We start from the raw sequence: 13,938 nt of genomic DNA on the forward strand, positions 1-13,938 counted from the left end.
ACAGAACACCTGTAATTTTGACTGTAATTATGAAATATAATTCTTGGTGAATGTCTGGTAGTTGAAACTTAGTTTCTTTTCAGTGAGCCATGCAATGTTTTAGCAAAACTGTTACTGTAAAGAAAATTTTTCAAAAGAAAAATAAACCAAAAGCAGATAATTTGATAATAATCTTAAACCTATTGTGATCAGCTTTGGAAATCTGAAATTAAACAAGTAATGCCAAAATTTGAAATATTTGATTTAATGACTGCACAATTTTAATACATAAAAATAGATACCTACTAATGAACAAGTTTATACAAATCAGATTTCTGTGATGGACATAAAAAAAGATTTGTTGGATTACAGGGCAAGACAAAAGAACAACAAAACATCATTGAAGAAAAGTTTTAAAATTATATGAGTCTTATTTCATAAATACAGTGCAATGCTTTCATTTAACAAATACAAAATTTACTATTTAATCTATGAACATCAGGAAATATATAAAATGTCTTTGAATGGCAATCTTATTTAAAAACTGATGCAAATACAATAGCGTTTTTACAATTTTGAGGTAATATTACACATTAAATCAAAAAGAGCTCCAATAAATAAAACTAAACTGAAGGCAAAGTGCAATTCAGTGAAAATGAGAAGATAAAGCTTTTATTTTAACAATAATAGATAAATAGTTATTAAAAGTGGGCTTAAGCCATAAAAAAATATTTTGGCTAATTTGCCATGTTTTCAGATAAAGTGTATAGCTATTTATTCATAAGCCAACCTTCCACGAATCCAGTTCTACAGAGAGGGGAAGGGGGGCAGTGTTTGTTTCCAAATTTCTTTACAACCATATTCAGCTATTAGAAATTTAACATTGCTTGAAGCTATCTAGTTCATTCAGTGCAACAGTGAAAGTTTCATTTATTTCTTAGCATCTGAAATCCCGTAAGTTAAAATTTATTTTGAAATCTCCATTTGGGAGAAACAATGTAAAATGCAGAACTTTTCAGTGCTGCTTTTAACACTCTCTGTGCTAACCCAGTTTAGTTCCATGGTAAAGTCAACAGAAATTTTGCTACTGGTTTCAAGGACAGCACAATGAATACAGTGTCAAATATTCTAAAATATTCTAATATTTATCTCTGCTTTAATAAAAACAGTAAAATCACCAGTAACTTATCAAGGATATAGTATAAAAGCAAATTTACACTTTGTTATTGAAGAATATCCACAACAGCTTTGAAACTATGAATTAAACAGATTAATTTGTTCATAATTTTTTAATCTGTTGATTATATGTAAATAATACAGAGAGAGAAAAGAAGACTAATATAATATTTGAGCATAGACACTACAAGATATTTAATCATCCATGCCCCAGCAGAAGTCCATGGGGAAACCTGACAAATTAGATGCCAAAATGTCTCGAATGATCTGGGCCTCATTCAGTTGAAAGAAAAATCTATAGAACACACAGTAGCTATTCATATTTAAAAATACTATACTGCATGCTGATAAATTCTTTCCATTTAATGAATAAAACCCAGACTTACAATTACATCAGTATTTTAGAACCATTTATTTCTCAGTTCCTAATTTGGTAACTCAGAGGAGACATAACAATTTTCTTTTCATGTAGTTTGTGCAGTAAAAAACACAAAACATTGTCTCCAAATGCTGGTCTTAAAGTTAATGAAAGCTTCAACATTCTTCTGAAATGTTATTGTATTCACTTTTGTCACAGCTTACTTAAGACTTTCAACAGAGTTACTAAAAAAATGTCAGCATGATACACTATATCAGTTTGCCATGATTTGTGGATTTAATCCTCTTCCTAAAAGCATTTCACCATACGTGGAATTTATTTTAAATATCTAGTTTTGTTTACTAAAATGCTACAGTAGATCTGGTTATTTTGCTGTAAAGAATGAACATACAAGTTCCTTAATACCTGTAGCTTGAACTTGAATCCCCTCAAGCTGAAAAAATACCTTTTAACACCCTTGTACAGTCAAGTGTAAAAACTGAATATAGAACATCTAAAACCTCTTATTCATAAAAAATAATTTTTTAGCGTAAATGGCACTATCAAAACCCTTTTTCTTCACAGGCAGTTATTTACATACTTCTTAGACAGCTGGTTTCACTAAGAAGGAAAACCAGAGTAATAAAACTACATATATTTTATAAAGACTAAAATACCTATTTGCCTTTGTGAAAAAATGGCTACATGCTGATGTATTTTTTTCTATTATTAATGTTAATTGAAAACATTCTATCACTGGGATTAAATAATAAAGAAATATTCTGTATATTATCTCCCAGTGGGATACCTTGATGTAAGGGAATTACGATTAATGATAAAGTGCTATCAAGAAAAAACTAAAACTTAGAAATTGCCTTAGCTAGGTTTTGTTTATCAAAGAGACAAGCTTTTTGTACTAAGAAAGCTACCTTCTGTGACAAAGCAAGCAGTAAACGTATTGCCATTCAGGAGAAAACATCCACATCATATTTATTTAAAAAAAATAATCTGAGATAAAACTGGCACAGTATCAAGAGACATAACACTGAAAAGCTTAAAGGCACAATCAGAAGAGAGTGAATGCTACATAAAAATGCTGTTCTTTGATTACTAAATTTTATTCTAGACCAAACCCCTCTGCATTTGAAATTCCAATGATTAGCTTTTGCTTCAGTTCCTTCTTGTTCTTGTAAGGAGGGAGACAAAGCTGGTTGAAGCAGGTATGTGCCACAGGTAACCTAAAATAATTTAAAAAATACCCAACAAAACACATTTAATAATAATGCAATAGAAGCAGAACACTGCCAACTGTCCACTCATTTTCAGTTAAACATTACTTAAATAAGAAACGCTGTGAAAGAAACTTTTATCCTAACTTTGTTGGTTCAAGTTCTGCTGATTGCAAACACCACCACTGTTGGTCATAAGCACCTCAGGTCAATCTATTTGCCTGCAACTCCCTGTCTTTATTTTCTTCTTAAGCTGGAAACATCTCCTTCCAGATTTTGGAAACTCCAGGCACCACATAACACCTCTAAACACGAAATGTGGGTGTAGTCAGAATCCACAACATGATGAAGGAAGGGGGGTCCTGCAGTAGGTATAGACAAACCTAAATGAATCACAGTTACATGAGGATACAGAACTCAAGGTCAGCCTGGTAGAATACATCCTTACAGGGATCCCTCAGCCAATTGAAATGCTGGACACTTTCAGTTGCAAGTTCCTTCTGAGAGACAGTTTGAATATATGTATTGCAGATACTGCTGAGGAATGCCTGACAAACTGGAAACTCTGCTTCTCACTAGAACAGATTAGTTTGATGAGCCACAGCTAAAAAAGAAACCAGGGATCTTCTTGCCCTTAAGATTCTCAAGTGACATGCAGGACAGCACTGAGGATATGGCCTGGTCCTACAACTGATTACTTGAGGGGAGAGAGGACAAAGGCAATGAGCTGAAGCTCCACCTGATGCTTGGAAAACACAGAAAAATTTCTAAAACTTGAACACTTACGAGTTAAATTTTAATATGTGGCTCAAAAGCTCTCTAGTTCTCTTTTCATTTAATCCCTCAGTGTTTTGAAGGGCGTTTGATCATTGGCAAACTTCCTTGAAAAGGGGTGGAACCCCCTAGATGTGGAAACTCAAGCTACTTTCCCCTCCCTGCCCTTTAAAAGATCAGCAAAGATCTGTTAATCAGACTGGAGTTACATGCTTCAGAATTTGGAGAGTTGAGAAACTTTCATTAATTTGCCAATTCTTATTGCTATTATATTCTTTGATCCTATTGTGTGAGCAACATATCTACATTCCTCCCTGTGCAGGCAGTCTGACAGCAACAATTATCTTGCAAAACAGACCTACATCAGTTTAAAATGCACACTATTTCAAAATCCATTTTCTCATTTCTAAGAAAAAGAACAATTTACAGAAGGAACATAAACAGAGATTCAGTGTTGGCTGATTTTTCTTCATTTTTCATCAGATGCTCATGTTCCTTTAACATCATCGGTACCAGCATTAGAAATACCTCGTTAACAAGATAAATTGAATTTAAAAACAAAACCAAAGTTTACTTTGTTTATGCATTTAGTTCAGTCCTCCACAGAAAACCTCCCAAAAATTTTAATTTGAAACTATAATTCCATGTAAGTATTTTGATTACCCTAAATGTCTGAGAAATCTAGATGAAGTCAGTAATTGCTGCTTATCAGTGAATTTCAGAGCAGCAAGTTTTTCTATACAGCTTTCTAAATTATTTAAACTGACTTTTCCAGTCTTGAGAAGGAAAATACTCGCTAGAAAGTATGTGGAATGTCTCAAATCAATTGAATACAAAATAAAACACTACCAGAAACATAAGAACTTGGCATGAACAATTTAATCCTCACAATGGAATTGCAAGACTGCTTTGTTCCAATATCCTCTGAGCAGTTTCTGTATCAGCCATACCCCAGAGGCCCTAAAGGAAAGCTGCATCTTTGCAGCCATTCATGTTAAAATTCTTATTTAGACCATCAAGAGAAAATGCAAGCATTTTCTGCAGGTGCAGGGGCTGCTATAAATAATGCCATATAATTCAAAGAATTCAGAAAAAATCATGGTGATTCAAGTATCTTTTCATTAGTTCAGCTGTCATGTAAGAATGATTAAATGAATAATTTATCTGAATTGAAAACACGTATGGGATCTCTATAAATAAAGAATTACTGTCCTCAAAAGTAAACATGGACTGAGAAACAATTTTATGTTAGATAGTCACCTGCAAAATTTATGCAATCTATAAATGGGTATTTTGAAGACAAACTAAAGGATTCCGTGAAGTTTCTTCCTTGTATATTCATTTGCTGTTCTTTAAAAAGACATTCAAGAGCAATAAGGTCTCTTGGGAAGCACTGTAATGAAAAAAAATTTTAAATCCAAAAATACTACTTACCAATTAGTGGATGTTTCACTCTTTGAAATCTTGAAATTCAAATCAGCCATGCCTCCCACAGGTACTCTATCACTTCCTGTAGCAAAATGTAGCAGCTTCTTTTGAAGGTCAAGAGAAAATCCAAGTACTACATCCCAGAAGTATCTATGCTCAGGGCGGAGAGAGAAGAAAATGTTGCAAGATGAAATATCATGACAAAACAGTATGAAGATAATAATACAATCACAAGTACTACATGATGAATGTCACTTATTGGGAATTGAATTAATGTAATATATAGGACATCAGTAGTATCCCAATATATAAGGTTAAATTCCTAAGGAATTGATAAGTACAATGCTTTATTAATTTTGGAATGATGCCTTGTCAAATGACACCCCAACCCACTTCCAAAGATAAATGCTTTCTAGTCACTACTATAAATGTCCTTAGTATCAAACCCCCTATTTTTAGAAAACAGGATAATAAAAATAAAGACTCAGATTTCTTATGGAAGATTTGAAGCTATTCTCTTTAAACTATCTCCACTTCCATCTAGTCAGAACCTTTTAAGAATATTCAGCAACACATACCATTAAAGATCCAACTCTTCCTACTTAGGATAATTTCATAAGTGTCTTTGTCTTATTTGGAAATAGGTTTTTATTTAATCATTCTCAGATTATCCTTGAAGAGATTTTGGTGAAGGGTTAAAATTGTATGATGTTTTCAAATTCAGTATTTAGAATAAAAAACCCAAGCCTACCGTATAGTAGGATCAGTTTTTTGGTAGCCCTCATATTGGGTACTTCGCTGTAAAGCAGACATATCCAGTTCAGGGCTGCCACAAACAAGAATTTCAACCTCTTCTGGACGAAGCAGCTGCCAGAAATCAAGGATAAAATATATACTTTTTTAAAAATGAGAAATTATGCTACAACATTAAGATTAAATTATTATTGTGTCATTATAGAAAAATAAACAGAATGTCATTCAGTATAGGTCTCTAACTTGGATATATACTGATTATAGAAAAATTAATCCCTCAGCACTCTGAACAATCTCTTACTACTGTATGTAGTAAAAGCAAATTAAAGGATAACACAATATTCTAGCATATTTCTTTTGTACCTCAACTCTTTTTCATTCTTACATTTATTACATTGACTTGCCTGCCACCTGATTAGATTACAAATGGGTCAGGAAGAAAATTAAGTTTGTACAGATGAAATTCTGAGGGAGGGTCTTGATGTCAATTTTGGTACAACTTCAATTTAATTTACACTGACCAGTCCCAGTGTAGGTAGCTGAGCAGCAGTGGATAACACAACTTGGCTCTTAACCGTACACACTGCTGTGCAAAACAAGTACTTATGACAATAAACCACTAAACTTGCACCTGCAGAATCCACTTATTCATTTAGTACAACACTGCAATATTGCATGGCAGTGTGTCATGGCATTTCAATGGATTGTCATTCTCCTTCCAGAACCTTCCCTACAGTCAGTCACACCTTGCCTTGCTGCAAGTGTGTCATAGTTCAATAATTTCATAGGAACTGAGAAAATCTCATGCAAATTGCAACTGCCTCTTCTTTCTCAGTGCAGAAGGGATGATGTAAATGACAAAAGTCATTCCAACAGCCAAACGGGACTGAAAAAAAAAAAAGAATGTTTAATCTCAACCTCACTGAGTGTTCTTCCTGGAAAAAGTAATAGATGTTTTCAGAGGAGTCACTCAGGAGCACACAGACATAGCTGCTCTGCAGTTCATAATTGGAGGGAATACAGAGAAACCTCATAAACATTCACTAGAGAGCCCATGAAGTGTCTGTGAATGCATACTGATAAACCTAACCCGAGGAGCTTTATTTATCTGTTTTCAATGGAACAACACAGAGAACAGTTGATTACCTGCTAATTTTTTCTACTTATGTTGGCTTAATCAAGCCTATTGATTAATCAAGGTTCTTTACAAATCTTAAAATCATCCAGCACAATTTGTTGAATTTAGATAAGTCATTGTCAAATACTTGAAACAGAAGTGAAGAGTTACGTTTCACTTTATTCTTACCAGTAATGCATATGAAGCACAGACACTATGAAATCCATAATAAAAAGCTGCAAATTGTTTGTAGATCGATTTGTTGAGAAGAAAATCAACATAGAGCTGCACATATTCTAAAAAAGAAAAACATTTTATTTTGTTACATTATAATAATTTTAATCAATTATTTGTTCTGCTCTCTCAAATTGCAGTGAATTATGAAAAATGAATGCATTTCATTTTAGATACCATTAAATTGGTAGGCATATCAGAAAGGACTACAGTGATTTCATTTTCACATTGTTAACAAAAACCTAGGCTTATAGGAACGAAAAAAACACTTAAATCTGCCAAATATGTGTAGTTAATATATATTGAGGTACCTTTCCTATTCTGATTTGTGACTGCAATTTTATCTCCATTTGGCTTTAAGTTGTATGATTTTATAACACCAAATTCTTCCTGAAAAACCTAGAGAAAAAGAGGAGTCAAGGTCAGTACTGGAAAATACATACATATTCTCACAAATTACAGATCTGGTTTTATTTTGACATGTATTTCCCCTGTCTCTCTCTTTACCATATGCTATAATTCTGAGGGTTATTGGGTTTCTAAAAGTAAAAAATTACAATTCTCAACAAATTGCTCAAGAAATTGGCATTTGAAGTAAAAAAATTAAGCCTCTTTCACAGTGGCGTGTCAAACTGACCTGCAGACTCTGGAGCCACAAAGTTTTTCATACAAAAGAACAATCTACAAATAGCAAATACAATTAAGAAGGTATTTGTTCTGTTGTAGCTTGCCTAGGAACTAAAAAGTACCAACTTGAAATTTTATTAACTGGCATGTGTTCTAAAGCAATGAATAAATGAAAAAGACTTCCCTGACTGAAGCAGCAGTTAAGACGTAAAGGTCAGGCAAAACTCTCATAACCTGAACAAGCTATTGCTGAAGTGAGATTTCCTGGACAGAGTGTATTAAGGAAGGAAGGAAGCTCAGACGAGCTTCTGGGTTACACAGAAAAGGGATTGTCTTGCAGCCAGATGAATTCTGCAAGCCAGGGCTCTGGTTGCAAGGTGATGGTGTCAGGGAGAGCAAAGAGCTGGAAGTGCCCCAGCAGCTATCTCTGTGATCCTGGTAGTCAGCACTGGGATGCACCTACACTGTCAGGGAACAACAGCTTAAAGCCCCATCACAGAGTCAGCCTCTGTATGCCCAGAGGCCCCAGAACATTACTGGTCTTGAAACCTGTGCAGTTATATCACAAACAATCAGCAATCACACCATAGAAGGCTACTCCATTGCCATTTTAACATTGGTAGAAGTTACTGAACAAGTCTGAGAATCATTTACAGTCGTTTATTTAATGACCTGAAAGGTTGAGTAAAAATCCTCTTCAACATTGCCTTCATAGGATAGAAGTTCATTTAGTCCATGGGCCAATTCCTACAATATGAGTAAAAACTCTTTAGCAAACCTACAAAACTAAGTGATGCACTTTGCAAGGATGTGCCAGAAACATTACTTTATACAGAAAGTATGTTCGAAGAAGCTGTATATTTAAAATGCATAAAAAATATTTAAAATGCATGCACAAAGAAAAACTCACTGCTTAATTAATAAGTGTATTGTTATTTCCATATAAACCGTTACAATTTTCTTTTTACTACAGAAAATGTGTATCAGAAAATCATATCAGATTTTGGTATTCTAACTTCAAATAAAAGAGGAATACTGCTATGCTAGAAAACATGGAGATTTTCTGTTTTCAGCAGAAGAAAAGGAGACTTTATTAGTTTGTACTGAAAAAAAAAAGCAGTTTTCAAACAGTTTATAACTCAAGCATTAAACAAAAATAAACCAGGTTTTAAATCGGTAATTTAGCTTCTTAAAAACTCATAATACTTACAGGCATAATCTGAAAGAGGTCATCTAATGTGACATCACAGATGCCTACAAGCGTGTTATGATCACAGGGAACAATAGGAGGACTCAATAATTTCTTGTAACAGCAAGGTGGGAAACGAATATCCAAGGTGATGCTGTTATATACAGCAAGTCCCATAAGCTATATATGTCAAATGTTAAGGGCAAACTCAACATAACCTTATTATAGTTAGGATTTTAGTAACTTAGGAGAAATACTTTAAGATTTTATTCAGCATACTCTAATGCATGCTCCACAAACAGAAGGAGAGGAAATTATTTAAATTTTTCTGGACTGACAGTTTTTAAAAAAAGCCACATAATGATCAACAGGGACTTAAATGAAGCATTAATGCATACAGGTGCATTGATGTTTACTGAATGAAACCCAGAGGCGTAAGTACATTAAAAATTACAGCTTACACATAAAAAAGGTTGCATATTTAATCCTGATTCTAGTATTTTTCTGACCATAAAATATACCATGTACCCACACACCACCATTTTCTTCCTATTTTTAGTTCACTTGCTTGAATGACATTCAAAAAAAATTAATAAAAAATAGATCAAGTTGCATATACAACCTCTGAAGGAGCTTTAGCCAGTGCCTTATTTCACCCCCCTGTCAGCTCATGCGATGGCTCGTGGTTCGGCACCGTCTAGCGGGCATGAAAGGATACAGCTCCAACCAGTCGGAATTCAGAGTAGTTATCGCATTTAAAGCTGCTGAACCAATGGCAGTGTGAGTCCTTGTGGTAGGTGAACATGCCTGCAGAACAGCAACAGGACCTTCACAAAGCCTGAACTTCAACAAAGGCTCACACAGGGCCTCATTTTTGTCACCCACATACCCTTAGCAGTGCTCCTCGGTGTGCCCGTATCTCCACGCTTGTTCTCAGCCCCCTCATCCCACCCGTGGCAGGAGCCTGCAGGCAGATGCTTGGGAAGAACCGTCAGGGGCAGTGCCAAGGCTGAAGCAAGCTCAAGCCACCAACCCTGTTGGGTGCCAGTGCAACATGTTCCTCAGAGCCTCTAGTTGTGGATATTCTGCACTGCCTCTGTACAATCTGTTTCTTCACTGTACTTCTGCATCTGTACAGCCAGAAACATTAACAGTCTAACCAAAAATTTTCCTACTGCAATGTAAAATCATTTATTTCTTCCTTTCTTCCTGGGTCAATGACAGATATAATCTCTGAAAATGCTGGCATGACTCCCATAATACAAATGCCATAAGCTTTACCTTCTTAGAATAGAAATCTGTAAAATGTTGTGTTATACACACACACTAGCAGCAAACGGGAATGTTTCTCATTTTCTGCCAAAAAAATTTATCAGGGAAGTTGAAAAAGCTACTCATAGGTCTAAATGACAAGCTAGATCCTACTGAAATCATGAGTATAGACAAGTTTGACTGCTATTTGCATCATATATGGAACATTCTGTTTTAAAGAGTGACAGAACATAAAAACCTACATAATGAAAGCAGATAACAGCTTTAAAATGCCTAGGAAGTATTGCTCAGAGAAGCAAGACATACTCTAGATAAGTGTGCACTCACAGTGAAATTAACTTCAGCAATGCTGAAGTAAACTGGATGAAACTTGATGATTGGTTTTAATTTGTTGAGATTAAAAGGGCCAACAGTTTATTATTGTTTCCACAGTCTGTACAAACCAAGGCACTGAGTAGTTTTAAGGACATCTTCTATGCAATAGCTCACTGCAATCTGTGTTTGAAGATATAGGTGGTGAAAAATAATGTTTAAATAGAAAAAAACAAAGTCATTTTGATTAAAAAAAGAATGAAAATCCAACTTGTCTTAGGGACATCTAATTCTTATGATAAATTATAGGCAAAATCTGCATTCATGTTTTTCCCCCCTACTCTCCTGAACAATTTATCTTCTGATTTTTAGCTCAAAAAGGTGCTCATCACAAAAGGTTTAGACAGTGTCTTCACAGAAGCAACAGAACAGTTGCATGTAAGGCAGAGTAAGGTTCACATACTAAAAGACAGCAGGGATGCAGGAACAAAATAGGTTTCAAATCCCATTTATTAATTGCCCACAGCAAGTTGAACAAAGCATTGCAAAACACATAGGAGGGCAGACAGGCGAGCTAATTATGAGTTTTTAAATTTCAGGAGTTAAATCTGTGGCATTAGTTAATCTGGAGAGGGTAGAACAGTGATGTTTTCCCTTCTAAGCTTCTGACATACATTATTTGCAACTTAATCATTAAAGATAGCAGAGGATACCGTCCCTTTGCACGGGACATTAATATTTCTGAACTCCTCCAACATTTGGCTGACAGTCATAACAATGAAAGAATTTACACTTTAAAGCAAGGAAGCTTGCCAGAGATGGTGAAAAAATAAACTACTCTGAATGTTTCCAAACTCATCAGTTACCAAGCTCTGCTGACAACATTTTACTAACAGAACTGTCAAACTTACAGAACATTTTCTCCAGGATAAATTGTTTCCTATTAAGGCTGTTATCAATGTCATGTCTCCACACAGACCCCTTTTTACTAGATAAAGGGCTACAGGCAAATAATGATTTCAGCAGATTTGAGGACATATTTATGACTTAAAATTCTGTACCTTTAGAAGGAGTTCTATAAGGAACAAAGGACCATGGATTTAAGGGATATGAACACTTCCAGGCAAAGGCACACAAGCTCTTGCCTTCTAGCAATGACTATCAGGTGTCAAACTCAAGTCCCTGGAAATCAATGTTTCTAATTTAAAAGCAAGCCTGGAAACAATTTTACCCAGTAAATCAGCAGTAATGTATCCATGCCCAGCTTAGTAAAGCTGACTCATTTGACAAATAGTAGACTGGGGAATAAGACCCACCTAGATCCATCTACGGCAATATAAAACAAGCAGATTGAACTGCCTGTTTATGACTGCTCATTCATGTCTTACAGTCTCCTATTTGCTAAAAAAGTCTTTCTTTTCTTTTTTTTTTTCCCTTTGGACATGTAAATTTCATTATAGTCTCACAGGTCCTGGTAGCAGCAGAGGCAGGCTATTTTATTCAGGCTCATACCTGCCTACACTGTCTCTGCACTGACTGGGCCTTTCTCTGCTGAGATTATCCCAGACCACAAAAGAATACTGACCACACAAATACCACAAATAGAATATATGATGGCAAAGACTCTAGTAATGAATAACCTCTGCCCATCCTAATCACAGAAATAGTGTTAAAACTTGCTGATATCCTCAGTGCTCCCATTAGCACCAACAGGAACCACTGATACATGGAAGATCAAGGTCAGCAGTTTGCTAAAACTGAGCACAGTAACAGCATCCAATGTAGCTACTTACAAAACCCAGGAAAACTCCCCAAACCAGCAATATGAAGACAACTGAGGGCAGCATAAAAAGACAAAACGCAGCATGAGAGGAAAGAGTTAAGGATGGTAGATGACAAACCAATACATTTGGCCTTATCTACACTTGAATATTTGCTACAGCATTGTGCTGTCTTAGGCTGAGATATTTTCCTTCACATCAGCTAGTACAAAGCTGTTTTGGATTTGTGCTGAAAACAGTGCTTATAATAAAAAGACCTTTTCATTATTGCTGGAGCACTGCTCACACAGAGTCTGAACAAATTTTCACATTGAACTTAAGAACATTTATTAGGACTCACCGTAATCTGGGTGAAAAATCTGGCGAATCAGCAGAAGAAACCATTCTTTTGTCAGGCCACCCATATCAAGACCAGCTTCTCCTACAAATGTGACTTTTAACTTCTTTTTCAGATCTGCCCTCTTCCTTGCTAGCTATTGCAAAACAGGTAGGGAAGAAGAAAAACAAGATTTAACATATCACCAGCTCTAACCAGAGAGAACACAGCTCTGTCTCTACGGCTCTTGCATTGCTTAAGCTATTAATTTGCAGAATTTTCTACTAATAGGTCAAAACTATATTAAAACAATGACTGAATTACAGAAGCAAGGCAGTTAAGACTACTTGACACCATCAACTACTTTGCACATAATGTCACTCTCCAGGCTTGAAAAGAAGTTGGGTGGTGTACAAACAGATTTAATGAGATACTACATACAATGAATTGAGTCTGTCTGGAATATTTTGGACCTGTATGATTTTTTAGCTTTTACAGAAGACATTCTACCAGGAAGAAATGACAGATTAAGAAAATAATTAGACATAATTTGGAAATAGTTAGAAATAAGAAGGTAAGCTAAAACTTTCAATATCTGGACACCATTCAGTTCAGCATAAGATACCTGCCAGCAAGTATCAGCTGCTTTTTAAAACTCTTTTTTAGACAATGGTAACAAGCTCTTTTCATTGCTTTGTCCTAAGAGACAGCATTTCATCCAGGCATGCAAAAAACCTGCAAAGAATTAGATTACAGTCTTTCATAATTAACAGTGATCTTTCAGTTAGAGTCCCTATACAATTTTTCTTTAAATCATTAATTACAGGTCAGCTCCAGAGAGTTTTTAAACTAGTCAGGAATATGCCTGTGCCAAAATAATTTCCATGTTGTTAACTGCTCAAATAAATTCCTGTTGCACAAATTTTATAACTATAGGTATGTGTTATTTGAAACAAGTTATTTATTAGAAGTGATCTTCAGTTGCAAATTATTTTTAAAAATCTGAAATACAAATAAGACATCTTCCCCCTCCACCTTCCATTTGTCATACTTTTGAGAATATGCATAATATAATACATTTTTACTCATCTCTGAAATGGGCAGAAGAAACCAACAAAAATAAATAGGAGAATATTTTGACTGTCAGAACTTTTGAAGTTGCTCTTGGCTATATTGGTGCGGTAAAAAACAATCTACAGTGCCTGAGAGAATGCAGTACTACCACTTGTATTTTTTCTGCCTTAGGAGAGAAAGCCAGAATGGACAGGCTTTCATACAGGAAAATAAAGTTTAAACTTACATTTTCTGACATGAGCAATCAGAATTTATTTGATCTTGTTTTCACTACCTGGACTTTTTTCTCATTATGATCAAGCCATTCTCAATGCCAAGT

General features: G+C 35.0%; 1 protein-coding gene across 1 annotated transcript in view; it reads right to left on the minus strand.

The window, feature by feature from the left end:
- Nucleotides 1-220: 220 nt before the first annotated feature.
- Nucleotides 221-13,938, minus strand: part of HECTD2 (HECT domain E3 ubiquitin protein ligase 2) — a 36,738-nt gene continuing 23,020 nt past the window's right edge. The window contains exons 13-21 of the mRNA XM_027899872.1: nt 12,570-12,702; nt 9,583-9,671; nt 8,886-9,044; nt 8,348-8,422; nt 7,360-7,447; nt 7,004-7,110; nt 5,696-5,811; nt 4,951-5,094; nt 221-2,751 (exon numbers count right to left, since the gene is read on the minus strand). Coding sequence (XP_027755673.1) covers nt 2,631-2,751; nt 4,951-5,094; nt 5,696-5,811; nt 7,004-7,110; nt 7,360-7,447; nt 8,348-8,422; nt 8,886-9,044; nt 9,583-9,671; nt 12,570-12,702 — 1,032 coding nt within the window. The 3' untranslated portion in view covers nt 221-2,630. The remainder of the gene's footprint in view (nt 2,752-4,950; nt 5,095-5,695; nt 5,812-7,003; nt 7,111-7,359; nt 7,448-8,347; nt 8,423-8,885; nt 9,045-9,582; nt 9,672-12,569; nt 12,703-13,938) is intronic.

This window comes from Empidonax traillii, unplaced genomic scaffold, assembly GCF_003031625.1.
Source record: "Empidonax traillii isolate 1590-97213 ecotype Southwest subspecies unplaced genomic scaffold, ASM303162v1 scaffold693:size341962, whole genome shotgun sequence".
NCBI classification, from domain to species: domain Eukaryota; kingdom Metazoa; phylum Chordata; class Aves; order Passeriformes; family Tyrannidae; genus Empidonax; species Empidonax traillii.